Source organism: Maniola jurtina, chromosome 22, assembly GCF_905333055.1.
Source record: "Maniola jurtina chromosome 22, ilManJurt1.1, whole genome shotgun sequence".
Classification (NCBI taxonomy): domain Eukaryota; kingdom Metazoa; phylum Arthropoda; class Insecta; order Lepidoptera; family Nymphalidae; genus Maniola; species Maniola jurtina.
In genome coordinates, this window is record NC_060050.1 from 8,501,970 (window position 1) to 8,517,376 (window position 15,407).

At 38.4% G+C, this 15,407-nt stretch overlaps 1 protein-coding gene across 3 annotated transcripts; it reads left to right on the plus strand.

The window, feature by feature from the left end:
* Nucleotides 1–5,537: 5,537 nt before the first annotated feature.
* Nucleotides 5,538–15,403, plus strand: LOC123876900 (spidroin-2-like). 3 transcript variants are annotated; one of them, XM_045923306.1, is made up of 5 exons: nt 5,540–5,567; nt 7,996–8,054; nt 12,867–13,151; nt 13,245–14,087; nt 14,121–15,403. In XM_045923306.1, exons 2-5 carry the CDS (start codon nt 8,012–8,014, stop codon nt 15,014–15,016), a joined length of 2,067 nt encoding a protein of 688 aa, XP_045779262.1. In that variant the 5' UTR covers nt 5,540–5,567; nt 7,996–8,011; the 3' UTR covers nt 15,017–15,403. The 3 variants fall into 3 exon arrangements, with proteins under 3 accessions (XP_045779260.1, XP_045779262.1, XP_045779261.1); XM_045923304.1 differs by having other exon boundaries at nt 5,538–5,567; nt 13,245–15,401; XM_045923305.1 differs by having other exon boundaries at nt 12,867–13,136; nt 13,245–15,402.
* Nucleotides 15,404–15,407: the final 4 nt, after the last annotated feature.

The window sequence follows — 15,407 nt, forward strand, 5'->3', positions numbered from 1 at the left end:
AAAAGCAATTGAGGTCCCGTGCATTCCTGGACCAAGCTGCAGGTCAAATCCACGCTCTTTTATCATTTACATACTACTTTTACTACCTACTGATTTCACCCTAACTACATATGTTATGTGGTAACTACCAAGAATGTCTGATATCAAACGCATGACGGATTATAAGGTTTCGTGGCAAAATTATTCATTTTGTCATCGAAGCCTCGATCATTTACTTTAGATGTATGATGAGTCTATTTACTTACCACGACCACAAGTTAACTATTTGAGTTAATGTAAAATGCACCTTAACGGAAACATATTCGATTGATTTTCAATACTAGATAGGTTATAGATAATCTAGTTCAATTCACGATGAGCTCATAATGTAGGTAGGTACATGACCTAAGTCCTAGCTGCTAATCAATAATCGACTAGTATTGAACTTCGACAGCTTCTATTTTATGAAGTGCTAGAACTTAAGCCTTAGTACATAAGCGATAATAATTATGTCCTGCAAGTGTGTAAAGGTTCCTAAAAAGAGTTAATATTAATGGCAATGGTAGAGCCATATTCTACTGCACAAGGATATAATACTTACTATCTGATGCCCGCGACTTCGTTCGCGTGGATGTAGTTTTTTAGAAATCCCGTGGGAACTCTTTGATTTTCCGGGATAAAAAGTAGCCTATGTGCTAATCCAGAGTATAATCTATCTCCATTCTAAATTTCAGCCCAATCCGTCCAGTATTTTTTGCGTGAAGGAGTAACAAACATACACACACACACACACACACACACACACACATACAAACTTTCGCCTTTATAATATTAGTGTGATTGTTATTTTATGCTAATTCGTTTTGGGTATAATTTGATGATGGATCTAGGTAGTCATGTATCGTGACATTTTGGTGCTCTGATTGATTTGTTTCGAAATACGATGACGAATCCAAATCGAATGTAGACTCGAGTTTGACGACTATTCCCACCATCATTCCACGATTCCAACCTAACATCATTATCGAATCGAAAATCAAAATTGATTAGGCAGGTACTTATTTATTATAGAATATGTAATTTATGCTTATTTGCTAGTTTTAGGTGATTGTAAGTTTAAATGAGACTTTCTGAACATAGGTATTGTAGGTAGGTAACACACTAGTACTGATGGTGGACTTCCTCGTCCAATAAACTCCTCAATGCTTCGTCTTCGAGCAGTGCGCGTTGCCAGGATAGACATATTTTATCGATTCAAAACATGTTCGCTAACTCTATGGGCCTCATAAGAAAGCTCCGAGTTATAAAGTGGGTGATAGAGAGAACTATGCTTGGAGTTTCTCTATGCAATCAAATCAGAAATGAAGAGATCCGTAGAGGAACCAGAGTCACCGATATAAGTAGCTCAACGGGTTGCGAAGTTGAAGTAGCAATGAGTAGGGCATACAGTTACCTAAAAAAAGCAAAAATCTTCTTATAGAGATAAGTGCTTCCCTGTCCACTTTTTCTTTCCTTTTATTTATATTGTTACAACTTTCTGGTAAAAGTAAAAAATAAATAAATAAATAAAAAGCAGAAGATAGAGCACATCGAACCTACTTAAAAGAAACCTATGTCCAACAGTGGGTGCATATTGGCTGAAGGTGGTATAATTTGATGTAGGTACTTAATTTTATTTATAATTGTAACGCTTTAACTATGGTGAGTGATTTCCATTATAAATATACCTGGCTGTACCTACTCACGTGGTTACTCGACGCTAAAGCCCGACTAGTTGCAAGGTCCGGGGTCGTTTTTCACAGGGACTCAGCACACATACGTCGCAGTTGAGACTGCGTATAAAAGATGTATAGTATCAATATGAATGCAAAAGATATAAAAAATAAGTAAATACCCATAACCTACCATTCTAATATGAACAACCACTATAGAAATCGGTCCCATTTTTAGCGAAAAATTCTAGAACGTTAGCTTTAACTAAAACCGAATCAAAATAGTATTTAGATAATAAATAATATTAGGTACAGAAACTTTTAAAATTAATTAAATTTAAACAGTAATCTAGTATATCCAATTTTTATCTGTCTAGATCTTCTAAAACGTAATAAAGAAGGGAAGTCTTTTTAGGCACAACCGGTAGACTGTTTAACAAGTCGATAGTTGCAAATCTTAATTAACGAATCTCGAGTTGTGATCAAATTCTTATTAGCAAGTTTGCACAAGATCAATTGTTTAGAGTCATCTCTAGATTACCACAGACAAACGACAGCCGGCAACTACGCGGCCTGGAAGCTATGTTTTTAACATAGGTAGCTTTCAATCTTATACATAAACTTTCTCGTAAAGTTCCAACTTATTTGGCACATCCTCTGCTCTTATTTTGTCAACAAATTGTAACAAAAATGTAAAAAGCTATACTCATACGGCGTTCTAATTTATCAAAACTAGCAGTACTCATTACATCTAAGTATTTTTCCTACTAAGTCTAACAGATCAAACGTTTTTTAGCCGACCGAAAAAATTCGCTCATGTTTAGATCCGCCCATCTGCTCGAAAAGTTCAGTATTTCCCTGAATTATTCAGTTTTTAAGTCTATCATTGCGGAATCAAAAGTCTTCCAGCCTAAAATTATGGAACCTATAGCTTCCGACCCGCCAATTCAAATTACTTACAAATAATATGAATTTATTGTGTTTTTACATTTTGTCAGTTTCATGTTACTTACTGTAATTAATTATGCTGAGTATTATAAAGTATATGTACGTAGTATCTATAGTATTTACAGGATATGCTCGTATTTGCTTAGGTGACTGACACGATATTATCCAATCACAGGTTTGTAAAAGTCTAATGTCTGCGCGAACCCTAACTTTATAGATGACGGACGTATCTAGTATAACGGAAATGATGGCTATTTCTGAAACATGATTGGATTTATATAATCAATCGATAATGCACTCGTCGGTTTTGAACAAATCGTGAGTTACCTATTAATACCGAGTGATCTGAGACTTGTTATCTTTGGCCTAGAATTTTTCCGACATTTCACCCGGATCTGCCTAATCGCGCTTTGATAAATTAAGAGCCTTAACACACTGGGACCATCCCAGTTGGACGCTATGGCGACGTCACTGGCTACGTAGCCATGGCTACCTTCACCGTAGACAATTAATGAGCTTGCCAAATAAGTAGCACGATAACACAACAGTAGCGAATACAAACATGCGGGGGTCCGTCCCGGCGATCAGTTGTCCACTAAGCGCAGGAGGTATAACTTACCTAGGTAGGTACTTATTATAAAATACTGGCAACTGGCTACGCGTCGCCAGGTTACCAGAGCATTCAGTCTCCAGCTAGAGGCTGGTTGGTCGTGACTACGCTTTCAAATTAGGTGGCCAGACAGTAGCCAAGTGATTTAACTGTCATACTTTTCAATATGAATTGTTTGGATAGCTGGCGGCGTCGCCATGGCCTTCCAGTGTGTTAGCGCTCTAACGGTAAAGTGGACGCAAGTTCAAAAGGTTTGTTCAGTTAGACGGAAAAGAGAGAAGAGCTAAAAGGAATTAGGGAATTGAGTACTGAAGAACAGAAAATATTCATCATGATCAACTCATTGTCGACCTACTATTGAGCACGGGATCCTCTCAGAATGAGAAAACTTTAGGCCATAGTCTGATATGCAGCTAGCTCAATGCCGATTGGCAGACTTCGAACACCTTTGAGAACTTTATGGAGAACTCACAGGCATGCAGGTTTCCTTACGATATTTTTCTTTACCGTTAAAGCAAGTGATAATTGGTTAAAACGCATATAACTAGGAGTAAAATAGGAGGTGCGTGTCCGGGATCGAACCCCCCACTTCCCGAAGGAAAATCCGACGGCTTAACCACTAGTCTTTTACCGCTTCCAGAAAATATTAATTACCCTGATAAACCCCACTTGCAACCCTCACACGTGATCTTTTCAGATATCCAGTAAAAAGTAGAGATTAAACTACTCATACCTATAGTTGCGAAAAACCCTCTTACTTTACACTAAGTGATATTTGTGGCAATTGATACCGTAACCGTACAAGCTAAAGACTATCATTCAAAACTAAATAGTAATCCTCGCTTAATAATCTGTCATCGAGTCACAGAAATATACAGGGTGAAAGTTTTATTAATTTCAAACAGTTTCGTGTTTTTCTGTAGTGAATGTTCTGTTTAGCTTATTCCGTTTATCCACCTTAAAACAGCCACCCTAAGGTGTGTGTCTCGGAAAAAATGTGTGTTCGTCTATCCACCCCAGACGGCAATTACTTATTTATTAATAGGGATGGATCGGGTGGACAAACGGACTGGACAAACGGGAGGCTGCTTTATGAGGAATAAATGGAATAAGCCATCAGTTTCTTTTGTTTACAAAAGGCCAAGGGCTGTATGAATCTTGAAGAAATCTTGGCTTGACCATAGTCAATTTGCTTAGGACCGTAATACCATCGTGTTATAATATTTATAGTAACATTAGTAACAGGATAACATTATAGTTACAAAACTGCGATTCATATTTTAAATAGCTACATTTTATATTAAAGTTTATGGTTTCTCAAAAAAGTGACTAATATACCTAATATGCTTATCCCACTAATATTATAAATGTGAAAGTGTGGATGTTTGGATATTTGTTACTCAATCACACAAAAACTACAGGACGGATTTGGCTGAAATTTGGAGTGGAGATAGATTATATCCTGGATTAACACATAGGCTACTTTTTATCCCGGAAAATTAAAGATTTCCCGCGAGATATTGAAAAACGTAAATGCACGCGGACGAAGCCGCGGGCATCAGCTAGTAATATTATATGTTAAGAATGTTCCGAAATACAAGAGCAAAGTACCAAGGTTTCTTGCTCATCTCGAATCATTGCACATTCCATTTCCTACATCTATATTATGTTTATTGTACACAAATTCTTTTAATGTTTACAAAGTTCTATCTTTGTTCATAGAACATAATGATATCAAGATATAGTTTATGTATACTTATATTATATTATTATTTTTGTATATGTTTATAACTATGTATATTATGTAATTATTTTAAAAAAGCCTTATCCTTTTCCTTTCCAATTCCAAATCCCGATTTTTCATTATTTTATACATAATATATAGTTTCCCTAACTTGTAATTATAACTACAAACCTGACATTGGCTAATCTATGTAAAGCCAGACGAGAAGAAAAAAAAAGTACCAAGGACACTTTTCTCCTTTTGACCTATTTTGTGATTCTAGACCAAATAAGTAGAGCATCCGGTATATTAGTAAGTACTAATCGAGTAGGTACAGCGTATAGTAAGAGCTTGCAATGATGAACGCAAAGGAAAATCTCGACCATATCTCGACAAACGTGTTAATCATTACGTTCAGAACCACGTACAAAGCGTAAGGTTGACCCAGTTATTTGCAAAATCGCTTACATTTGTTATTTCGAGTGCCATCCATCCCTTCGAGAGGTGGTGGTTACTATGGTAATAGCATAAAAGCCTTCGCCAAAGCGTTTCAGGTACAGTTTGCGCCAACTAGCTAGCGCTCCGTACGTACACGGTGAGTTGGAAAATGTGTTACAAATTTTGAAAAATAAAACTGTTACGCAGTTTAGTGAATAAAAAGCACAGATTAGACAAGTGGTTAATTGAAGGTGAAAAAGTGATTCAAAATTTGGATTTCGACGAAAAGCCTCAGGAAGCTAAATGATTCATTTTTACATACATTACGAGTAGCTAAGTGGGCGCAACTTTTTTTGGGCGTTTAGAGATTCCGCCCGCCCAACGCGATTTCTCAAATTCTACGTGAATTTTATTTACTATACAGATATTTACTATGGAAAATATTTTATAATAGTGTAAAATGTAACTGTTATTAATTTGTAATTGATTAAAATTAAATTAATCGTCATTATTTAGGTTGCACATATTAATTGATTATAATACCTAACTATTTTTTGATAATATATTCAATTAGGTATGTTAATGAAATAAAATGATTTTTTTTTGCTAAAACATGGGTAGGTATAACTTAACTTAAAAGAATTGCTTAGTCCCATGTTTAGGTACCTTAATTTCGGCGTACAAAATATTGATACTTATAAAAAAATCGGCCAAGTGCGAGTCGGGATTGCACACGAAGGGTTCCGTATCATCGTACAAGAAATAATACTTTTTAATTTTCCTGGCGGTCATATTGAAATTTTTAGTATTTCAATTGTTAATAACCGGCAATAGAAATACACATTCTGTGAAAATTTCAAATCTGTATCTTTTACGGTTTACGAGATACAGCCCACTGACAGACAGACGGACAGCGGAGTCTTAGTAATAGAGTCCCATTGGCACCCTTCGGGTGAGCAACCTTGACTGAAGTTTTTTTAAATACATTAATAGTATACCTACTATACACTAAGTATATCAAAATAATCAAGTAAATACTTAACTATAAATAGTCTACTAATTATGTACAGAAATTCTTGAAATTACAAAAAAAAAAAAACATTTTAATCCGCTCTAATAAATAATTCAAAATGTTAAATTTAATTAATGATTAAAATAATAAAAACAAGTGATAATAATAGTTGCGATGTATTACAATGTGTTGCATTAGATTAAAAAAAAAATTAAAATTAGTTTAAAAATAATGTTTTTTTTTTAAAGTTTCATTCAAATCAACTATGAACATGTCTATCTGTTAAATTAAAATTAGCACTCCTCTCACAATTACCGAGCGCGCAAATAGGTATGCGAATAATTAATAATGGGTAATGAAACCGTTTTTCACGCAATTTTCCCTTACTAATAATAATGGTATACAAATGAATTGGACGACAAAAAAAATTTTCATTATGCTTTGTGCTCGGTACGAAACTCCGTAATACAATACCCTAATGCAACGTGATAATGTTGTCTTTAATTTTAAAGGTCGTTTTTCATAAATTAGATCAAGCGAAACCTCCCTGGTGCAGTGATAAGCAATATATGCGGAACGTCCCGGGTTCGATTCCTGGATAGGGCAATTTGAGAATTTATGATTTCGACTTTGGTCGGGCATGGTGGGTGGCTTCGGCCGTCGTTAGTTACCACTCTACCGGCAAAGTCGAGCCGCCAAGCGACAAGAAGTATGGGTAAAACTGTCATATCCCTTTCAAGTTAGAACTTACCACCAGGTGGAATCGCAGTCAGGGTTAATGGAATAAAAAAAAATGTGCTCAAGGCTTCAAGTCAAAGTCAAACAAATCAAAGTAGGTACCTGTAGGTACAATTTCTGACTGTCACTTGTTGGATTTGTAAGATGATGCAATGGTGAACGTCAATTCCAAACGGCCCAGATTTGAGAAGAGCCCACAACACCACCACGATCCCTTCAGTTCGCAATACCTAATACATCGTTACTCGTTTTATGTAAATTATTTTCATAGTGCACCTTCAGAATCATCTTCGTCTAATGAGACGAGCTGTTTGAATTGAATTAACTTCCCCTTCTTAAATTCAAGTTTCTCAGTATCTTTTTAAAATGTACTTCTTAAATTAAAAAATAATTATAAATTAATAAGTGGATAATACATGAGGATATTACGAGGCAACAGAACAGGAAAACACCTAAAGTTGTCTAAAATTCAACTTCATTTTATTAAATACTAGCTGACGCCCGCGGATTTAGGTTTTTCGAAATCCCGTGGAAACTCTTTGGTTTTCCGGGATAAAAAGTAGCCTATGTGCTAATCCAGGATATTATCTATCTCCATTCCGAATTTCAGCCAAATCCGTCCAGTACTTTTTGCGTGAAAGAGTAACAAACACACACACACACACACATACAAACTTTCGCCTTTATAATATTATATATATTAGTGTGATCTATAAACCTACGAGAAAATCGAATTACCACTTTTTAAAATTGGATTTCTGTATTGCCATTTATAGCATATTATAAATAAATAGGTAGAGTTTGAGATGTAAAATGTATTTTTTTTATTTTCCAGGTTTAGTTTAAGGCACATGCAAAGCACCAACACCATGCTACGTTTGTCAACGTTTTGTTGTAAGTATAACCTATACCTACAATCTACTTACATTTTAAATGTAACTAGGTATCTCTCTGAAACTGCTTTTCTAATCTCGACTTTAGTTGAACTTAATGAACAATTATTGAAGTTTTATAGTAAGTAAAATGCAAGATCATTGGGAAATATTATGGTACTAATTATTATTAAACTGACAAAGGGGTTGTTGTTGTTTGTACTCATCATTATAAACAAATGTTAATACGGTACCTATCAATCCTTAAATTCTAGATCTTTTGGGTAGATATAGGTTTGGTATGCCTAAGCATTTATATCGTAGATTTCACAAAGAAAAAAATTTTAAGAAGCTCAACGATATCTTTAAAAATTGCTGTGACATACAACCGGAAAATAAATCGCGGAAGACGAAGGCGCGGGAAAACGTTAGTCTAAATATAGTGTAAAAAGAAAAGGTGACTGACTGACTGACTGACCGACTTACTGAACTATCAAAGCATAGCTCAAACTGCTGGATGGATCGGGCTGAAATGTTATGCAGGTTACTATTATGACGTAGACAATAGACACCCGCTAAAAAAGGATTTTTGAAATTTCAACTTCTAAAAGGGTAAAATAAGGGTTTGATAGTCCACACGGATGAAGTTGCGGGCACAACTAGTCTATACTAATATTATAAAGAGGAAACCTTTGTATTTTTGTAATTTTGTATTTTTGTATGTTTGTATTGAATAGGCTCAAAAACTACTGGACCGATTTCAAAATTTCTTTTACCATTACTTAGAGGGATTCTTCCGAATCCGTATAGGCTATATTTTATCCCGGAAAATAGATAGGATTTTTCGTGGTAGTGAAAATTGTGGAGTAAGGCGTCGAAAAAATTGCCGTACGTTAACGATTCTCGCGAACGCTGCCTGTGGTTAGAGATGTATGGTTGACTTCTATAGAAAAGTTGTAGAACTCAATAATGCCTACAAAAAAGTCCGCGATAGTATAAACCAAACATTTATATTTTAGCCATTATAACAACTTTTCCATAGAATAAAAGTAATTCACCCGTGCGAAGCCGGGGCGGGTCGCTAGTTTTAAATAAGATGAGACATCAAATTGTTATCAAGTAAAAGAGTAAATGAAAAATTTATAACACCCCCGACAAGTGTAGGTTACAGTAACTAGAAAAGAGCTTATAACTTTCAAACGGCTGAACCGATTTTCTTGGATTATAGCTAAGAACACTCTCGATCAAGCCACCTTTCAAACCAAAAAAAACTAAATTAAAATCATTAGTTTAGGAGCTACAATGCGACAGACAGATACACACGTCAAACTTATAACACATCTCTTTTTGGGTTGGGGGTTAAAAAGTAGGTATAGCAAGTAGGTACCTACAGTCTTGTAAAGAACTTCTAAATGGGTAATCATCTCATCTCAAAGTATTCATTGTAGCCAGTTGCTTCACATAAAGATGTAACCACTAGTAACCCTGAACTGAATTTGAATTTGGCTACTTAATTTATTTTGATTTTTATCTCCTCACATTTTGGAGAAAATAATGTTTGTTAGAGCTTTTGTTTGCGGCAATCTCTCGATCTAAGTTAAATAACTAGGTATTCTTTTCGTTATAATTAGTTTAACTTTAAAGTTAGGTACTTACCTACTGAAAAATAGTTTTGCGGTATTTTACCTAAAATCTGTCTTACGGTCTATCAGATTTTTGAACGACCTCCCTGGTGCAGAGTTCTAATTAGTGGGAGATCCTGGGTTCGATTCGCGGCAGGGGTTTGGAATTTTAAAATTTCTGATCTAAATGATGGTCTGGTGGGAGGCTTCGGCCTTGGCTAGTTACGACCCTACAAGCCTTGCCGCCAAGCGATTTAGCTTTCCGGTACGATGCCATGTATAAACCAAAGGAGTTTGGGTTTAATCAAAACTGCCATACCCCTTCCTGGTTAGCCCGCTTCCAAGACTGCATCATCACTTACCACCAGGTGAGATTGCAGTCAAGGGCTAACTTGTATCTGAATAAAACTACAACATACTCGTAGCTTTCCAGCGCCTAGTTTACTTACAAGTCAAATGCAAAGCATTAGTGCTTAGTACACATAAAAGTAATCCTAAGAATGTGTACAGCATTAACTTCAAGTGTCGGCTCATTGTTCGTACTCGCAATAAACATGGAGTAGGCTACTTAGACGCTTTGAGAAACAGCGGCATTCACGCGTTTTGAGAACGTATGATGTACAGAATAGTCAGCATGAATGAATATTGGCTAATCACTTTACAAATACCAGTGGCATAATACATTTGTATGGCAAGAGCGATGATAGCCATCTTGGTTTCCTATTTCGAGGTCGGGGGTTTGATTCCAGGCACGCACCTCTATCTTTTTGGAGTTATAATATGTGCGTTTTAATACATTAAATAGCTAAATAAAATAAACTAAAAAAATAAATCAAATAAATAATTAACGGTGAAGGAAAACAACGTCATGCCTGAGAGTTCTCCAGAATGTTTTAATAGGTGTGTAAAGTCTGACAGCGCGGTGGATGCCCAAAACCTTTCTCATTCAGAAAGGAGACCCGTTCTTAGTAGTGGGCCGGCGAGGGGCTGATGATGATGAGAACGTACCTATGATGTATAGGACAGCGTGGAGGAATATTAGCTAATCACTTTCCACATACCAGTGTCATAAACTTGTGTGGTAAAAGCCGTAATAGGGTAGTGCTTATAAGATGTCAGTCAGTCAGTTCAGGGTCCTGAGCACAGACATATTATTTAATAGGTAGATTCATTTTATTTGTATCTACCACGACAAGAAGGAAAATATGACACATTATAATTAAATATTTACATAATAAATACTCATAAAATACATTTTACATAATATAATCGATATCAGCTATATTAAAGTTCAGTTTTGTTACAATGACCCTCTTTAAGGTATTTAATCTTCATCAATTGCAAAGTACTTAAGATAATAATTAACAGTCTTGTAAAACTTCATAATAATAATAAATAATGCTAAAATAAGCTATTAATGAATAGCGACTGGTCAGTTCGGGGAACTTCGAGACGTTTCGTAAATTTCTCAGCGCGTGAAGACGTACTTTTTCAATTTTGAAAAGCCCAAATATTAATTTTCATGGGTATGACGTGAAAAATAACGTAATTTCATACAAACTTTGTCCTATTTCTTCGAAATTCCAGCCCTAAATGGTAACTGGTAGCACTCTAAGGGCTGGGTAGAATTTCTAAAAATAGTGAGTGTCTACGTTATAAAAGGAACCTATGGTACGCGAGAGGACAGACCTATAGTACATGGCAATCGGGGTATGAGGCGGGGGGGTCGCCCCGCACACCCACACGTCACCCGCGCTATCCCGCACCGGGTTTGTGCTCTGCGCGGGGGCTGTGCTTGTATGCGGGGCGTCCCCACCCCGATTGCCATCTTGAACTGTCGCGTACTATAGGTACTTACTTACTGTTAAAATTTCAAGTATGTAACCACAGCGGTTTAAGCTGTGCGTTGATTGATCATCAGTCTTTCAGCACAAGCACTTTTAAACTTTTAAATTTAATACATTGGTACTGATTCTCTTGGCAACTAAATTTTAGAGTATCTGCTACCTCTTCTTACTAATGTAAAATGAAAAGGACAGACATAGTTTGACAGTTTTAAATTTAATTTAGAGTTGTCAAACCTCGTGACTTTAGCTGCCAGTCGCGAGCTATAATATGTTTGTAGCGTGCACTAAAATTTAGAATCTTTAAATGTAAAATTAATGTTCTGTCCTTTTTTAGCAATACTAAAAGGAGGAGGATGCAGATACTCTAAATTTAGTTTAAAGAAAGACAACAGAATCGGTGCCAATGTGGGTACTTTAGGAGTTTTAAAATCACACATACCTATGTATGTATAGCTGCATTGCGACTCTCCGTCGACTTTGTTTGATTCTTACTCTGTGTCATTTAGTTAAACTTTTTTAAATAAATAAATAAATGAAAAATACCTACACAAAGTATTTTTTGCATTTACTGTTTAAATTCTTGGCGATTTCGGAAAGGCTGTATACGATTACAATAATTTCCCCATTATGCGTAGTTGTGCAAGCGCCAAGCGAGTCGCTCCCACGCGATGTCATCTGCGGTCCATTGTGCTAGGGGAGGAAATGAGATGAAATGCTAATAAATACCGACCCATTTGATTTCGCAATGGCCCTAAGTGTTTTTAAAAAGCCTTGTTGGGACCTTGACATCTTTAGATGTTACCTATAGTACACGACAGGTCGAGATGGCAATCGGGGTTGGAACGCCCCACACACCCGCTTAGTTCCCGCGCTTATCCGGTGCGGGATAGCGCGGGTAGCTTGCAGGTGTGCGGGGCGTCCCCCCCCCCCCCCCCCCCCTTATGGGGTATCGGGGTATGCCCCGATTTTCATCTCGGCCTGTCGCGTCCTATAATATATTCTCGTTTTGCTATATTCTATACACGAAGAGATAGGGCTCTCTCTGTTACGTAATCCCATACAAATGACAGAGAAAAAAACTCAGCGGGCGTTAATCATTTTGAGTGGTCAACCAATCACAAACATGTTTAAAAAAAAATTCAATTCGAATATGTTTTCAAAAACATTAGAAAATCAATTTGAAAATATAGTTTCGTTTGTGATTGGTTGGTGACTCAAAATGGTTAACGCCCCCTAAGCTTTTGTCTCTGTCATTTGCATGGGATTACGTATCAGAGAGAGCGTTATAACTTTTCTCCGTGGATAGAGTACAGCAAAAAACAAATTAGGCGTACCTATAACTTATATTGATATTTTCTATTCTAGTGTTGCTGGCGGCAGCAGTGGCACAAAGCGGTTACGAGTATGACAAACCGGGTAAACCATTCGGCCCTACAACGCCATCAACTAGGCCTGGCTATCAACCGAGCCCAACAAGCGGTTACCCTACATCACCCAGCTCACAGGGTTATCCTGGCTCTGCACCGACTTCTACGCCTAGTTACTCATCTGGACCCTCAAATAATCAACCAGGCTATCCTGGCCAAAAATATCCAGGCCAGACTCCAAGCGGACCAGCAGGCCCAGGTTATCCTGGTCAACAATATCCAGGTCAATCTCCAAGCGGGCCCGTAGGCTCAGGATATCCTGGTCAAACTCCAAGCGGACCAGCAGGCCCAGGTTATCCGGGCCAAAAATACCCAGGTCAAATTCCAAGTGGACCAGCAGGCCCAGGTTATCCTGGACAACAATACCCAGGCCAAACTCCAAGTGGTCCAGCAGGCCCAGGTTATCCGGGGCAAAAATACCCAGGTCAAACTCCAAGCGGACCTGCAGGCCCAGGTTATCCTGGACAACAATATCCAGCCCAAACTCCAAGTGGACCAGCCAGCCCAGGTTATCCGGGTCAAAAATATCCAGGTCAAACTCCAAGCGGACCTGCTGGACCAGGTGGAAACTATCCAGGGCAAGGAGTTAATTACCCAGGACAAGGAGAAAATTACCCCGGATCAATTGGAAACTACCCAGGACAAACACCAGGTCGTCCCGGCTTCGGACCTGGAGCTCCCGGATTTAGACCTGGCCAACCTGGTTTTGGGCCAGGAAGCGCAGGATTTGATGATGGTAGTTATGCAGGAGGCGACTATTCGGCAATTCCCGGTGAACCAGACATAGATTACCCTATACTTTCCTATGTTCCAGAAACATCTTTCAGATGTGATGCGCAACCTTACCCAGGTTATTACGCTGATATCGAAACTCGGTGCCAAGTTTTCCATGTATGCGCTAATAACAAAACATATGACTTTTTATGCCCTAATGGTACCATATTCTCTCAAGAATACTTTGTCTGTGTTTGGTGGAACCAGTTTGACTGCAACTCCGCATCTAACTTTTTTGAACTTAACGCAAATCTGTATGATTATTCTATCATTGGTTCGCAATTGCCTGGTGCAGGGTTCCCTGGTACAGGTCTACAAGGTCCACCTGGCTACCCTGGCACTGGCCCTCAAGGCCCTGCTGGCTATCCTGGCATTGGTCCTCAAGGTCCAGCTGGCTACCCGGGTGCTGGCCCGCAAGGTCCAGCTGGCTACCCAGGCACAGGTCCTCAAGGTCCAGCTGGCTACCCAGGTGGTGGCCCTCAAAGGTCAGCTGGCTACCCTGGCACTGGTCCTCAAGGCCCAGCTGGCTACCCTGGCACTGGCCCTCAAGGCCCAGCTGGCTACCCTGGCACAGGCCCTCAAGGTCCAGCTGGCTACCCCGGTGCAGGTCCTCAACGTCCCTCTGGCTATCCTGGTGGTCGTCCTCAAGGTCCAGCTGGTTATCCTGGCGCTGCCCCTCAAAGACCAGCTGGCTATCCAGGCACTGTTCCTCAGGGCCCAACTGGCTACCCTGGCACTGGTCCTCAAGGTCCAGCTAGCTACCCTGGCACTCGTCCTCAAGGTCAATCTGGCTACCCTGGCACTCGTCCTCAAGGTCCAGCTGGCTACCCAAGCACTGTTCCTCAAGGTCAACCGGGCTTCCCTGGCTCTGGTCCTCAAGGCTCAACTGGCTACCCTAGCGCTGGTCCTCAACGTCCATCTAGCTATCCTGGTGCTACTAGTCCTCAACGACCAGCTGGTTATCCTGGTTCTGGTCCTCAAGGCCCAAAGCCTAACTATTCTGGCAGCCCAGGACCTCAAGGATCAGGTTCTTATCCCGGAAGGCAAGAACAGCAGCAACCAACAGCGTCATATCCTAGTAGTCCTGGTCAACAGACTTCATCTGGTTCCTACCCTGGTAGACCCGAAACTTCTTCCGGCAACTACCAAGGATCTCAGAGCACAACAAGTTACCCTGGTTCTCAGTCTGAAACTGGCTACCCATCAGGAAAGCCTTCAGGCCCCAGTTTCCCATCAAGCACGACGCGCCCTCAAGGGACAGGTGACAACAGCTATCCCACACCCCCTAACAGAGAATACCTCCCTCCCAATTGATAAGATATATCTCAATAATAGACTTTTAAGTTTTATGTTGCCAGAGTGCTTCTAAAGCAAATGAAATAAACGTTGACAAACGAAATTGTTGGTGCTAAATACGTATTATTTTTTATTGGTTAAGTAGTTTATAATTTACATGATTTGATTTTATATATTTTAAGTAGTGAATGTATAAAAAAATTATTATTTTTATTTCCAATTAAGTAGATGATACTTAAAAACGAAAAATGTGACGATAAAAGTTTACCTACCATGAAAGTTACCAAAATATGTATGTGTTCGTAAAATTATAAGTGCAAAAGTTATATGTATTATGATTTTTTAATTAAGTAACATAATTAATTAGTTTAGGTAAGTATACAATAAAGCATTTGATTTTGTAAATAAA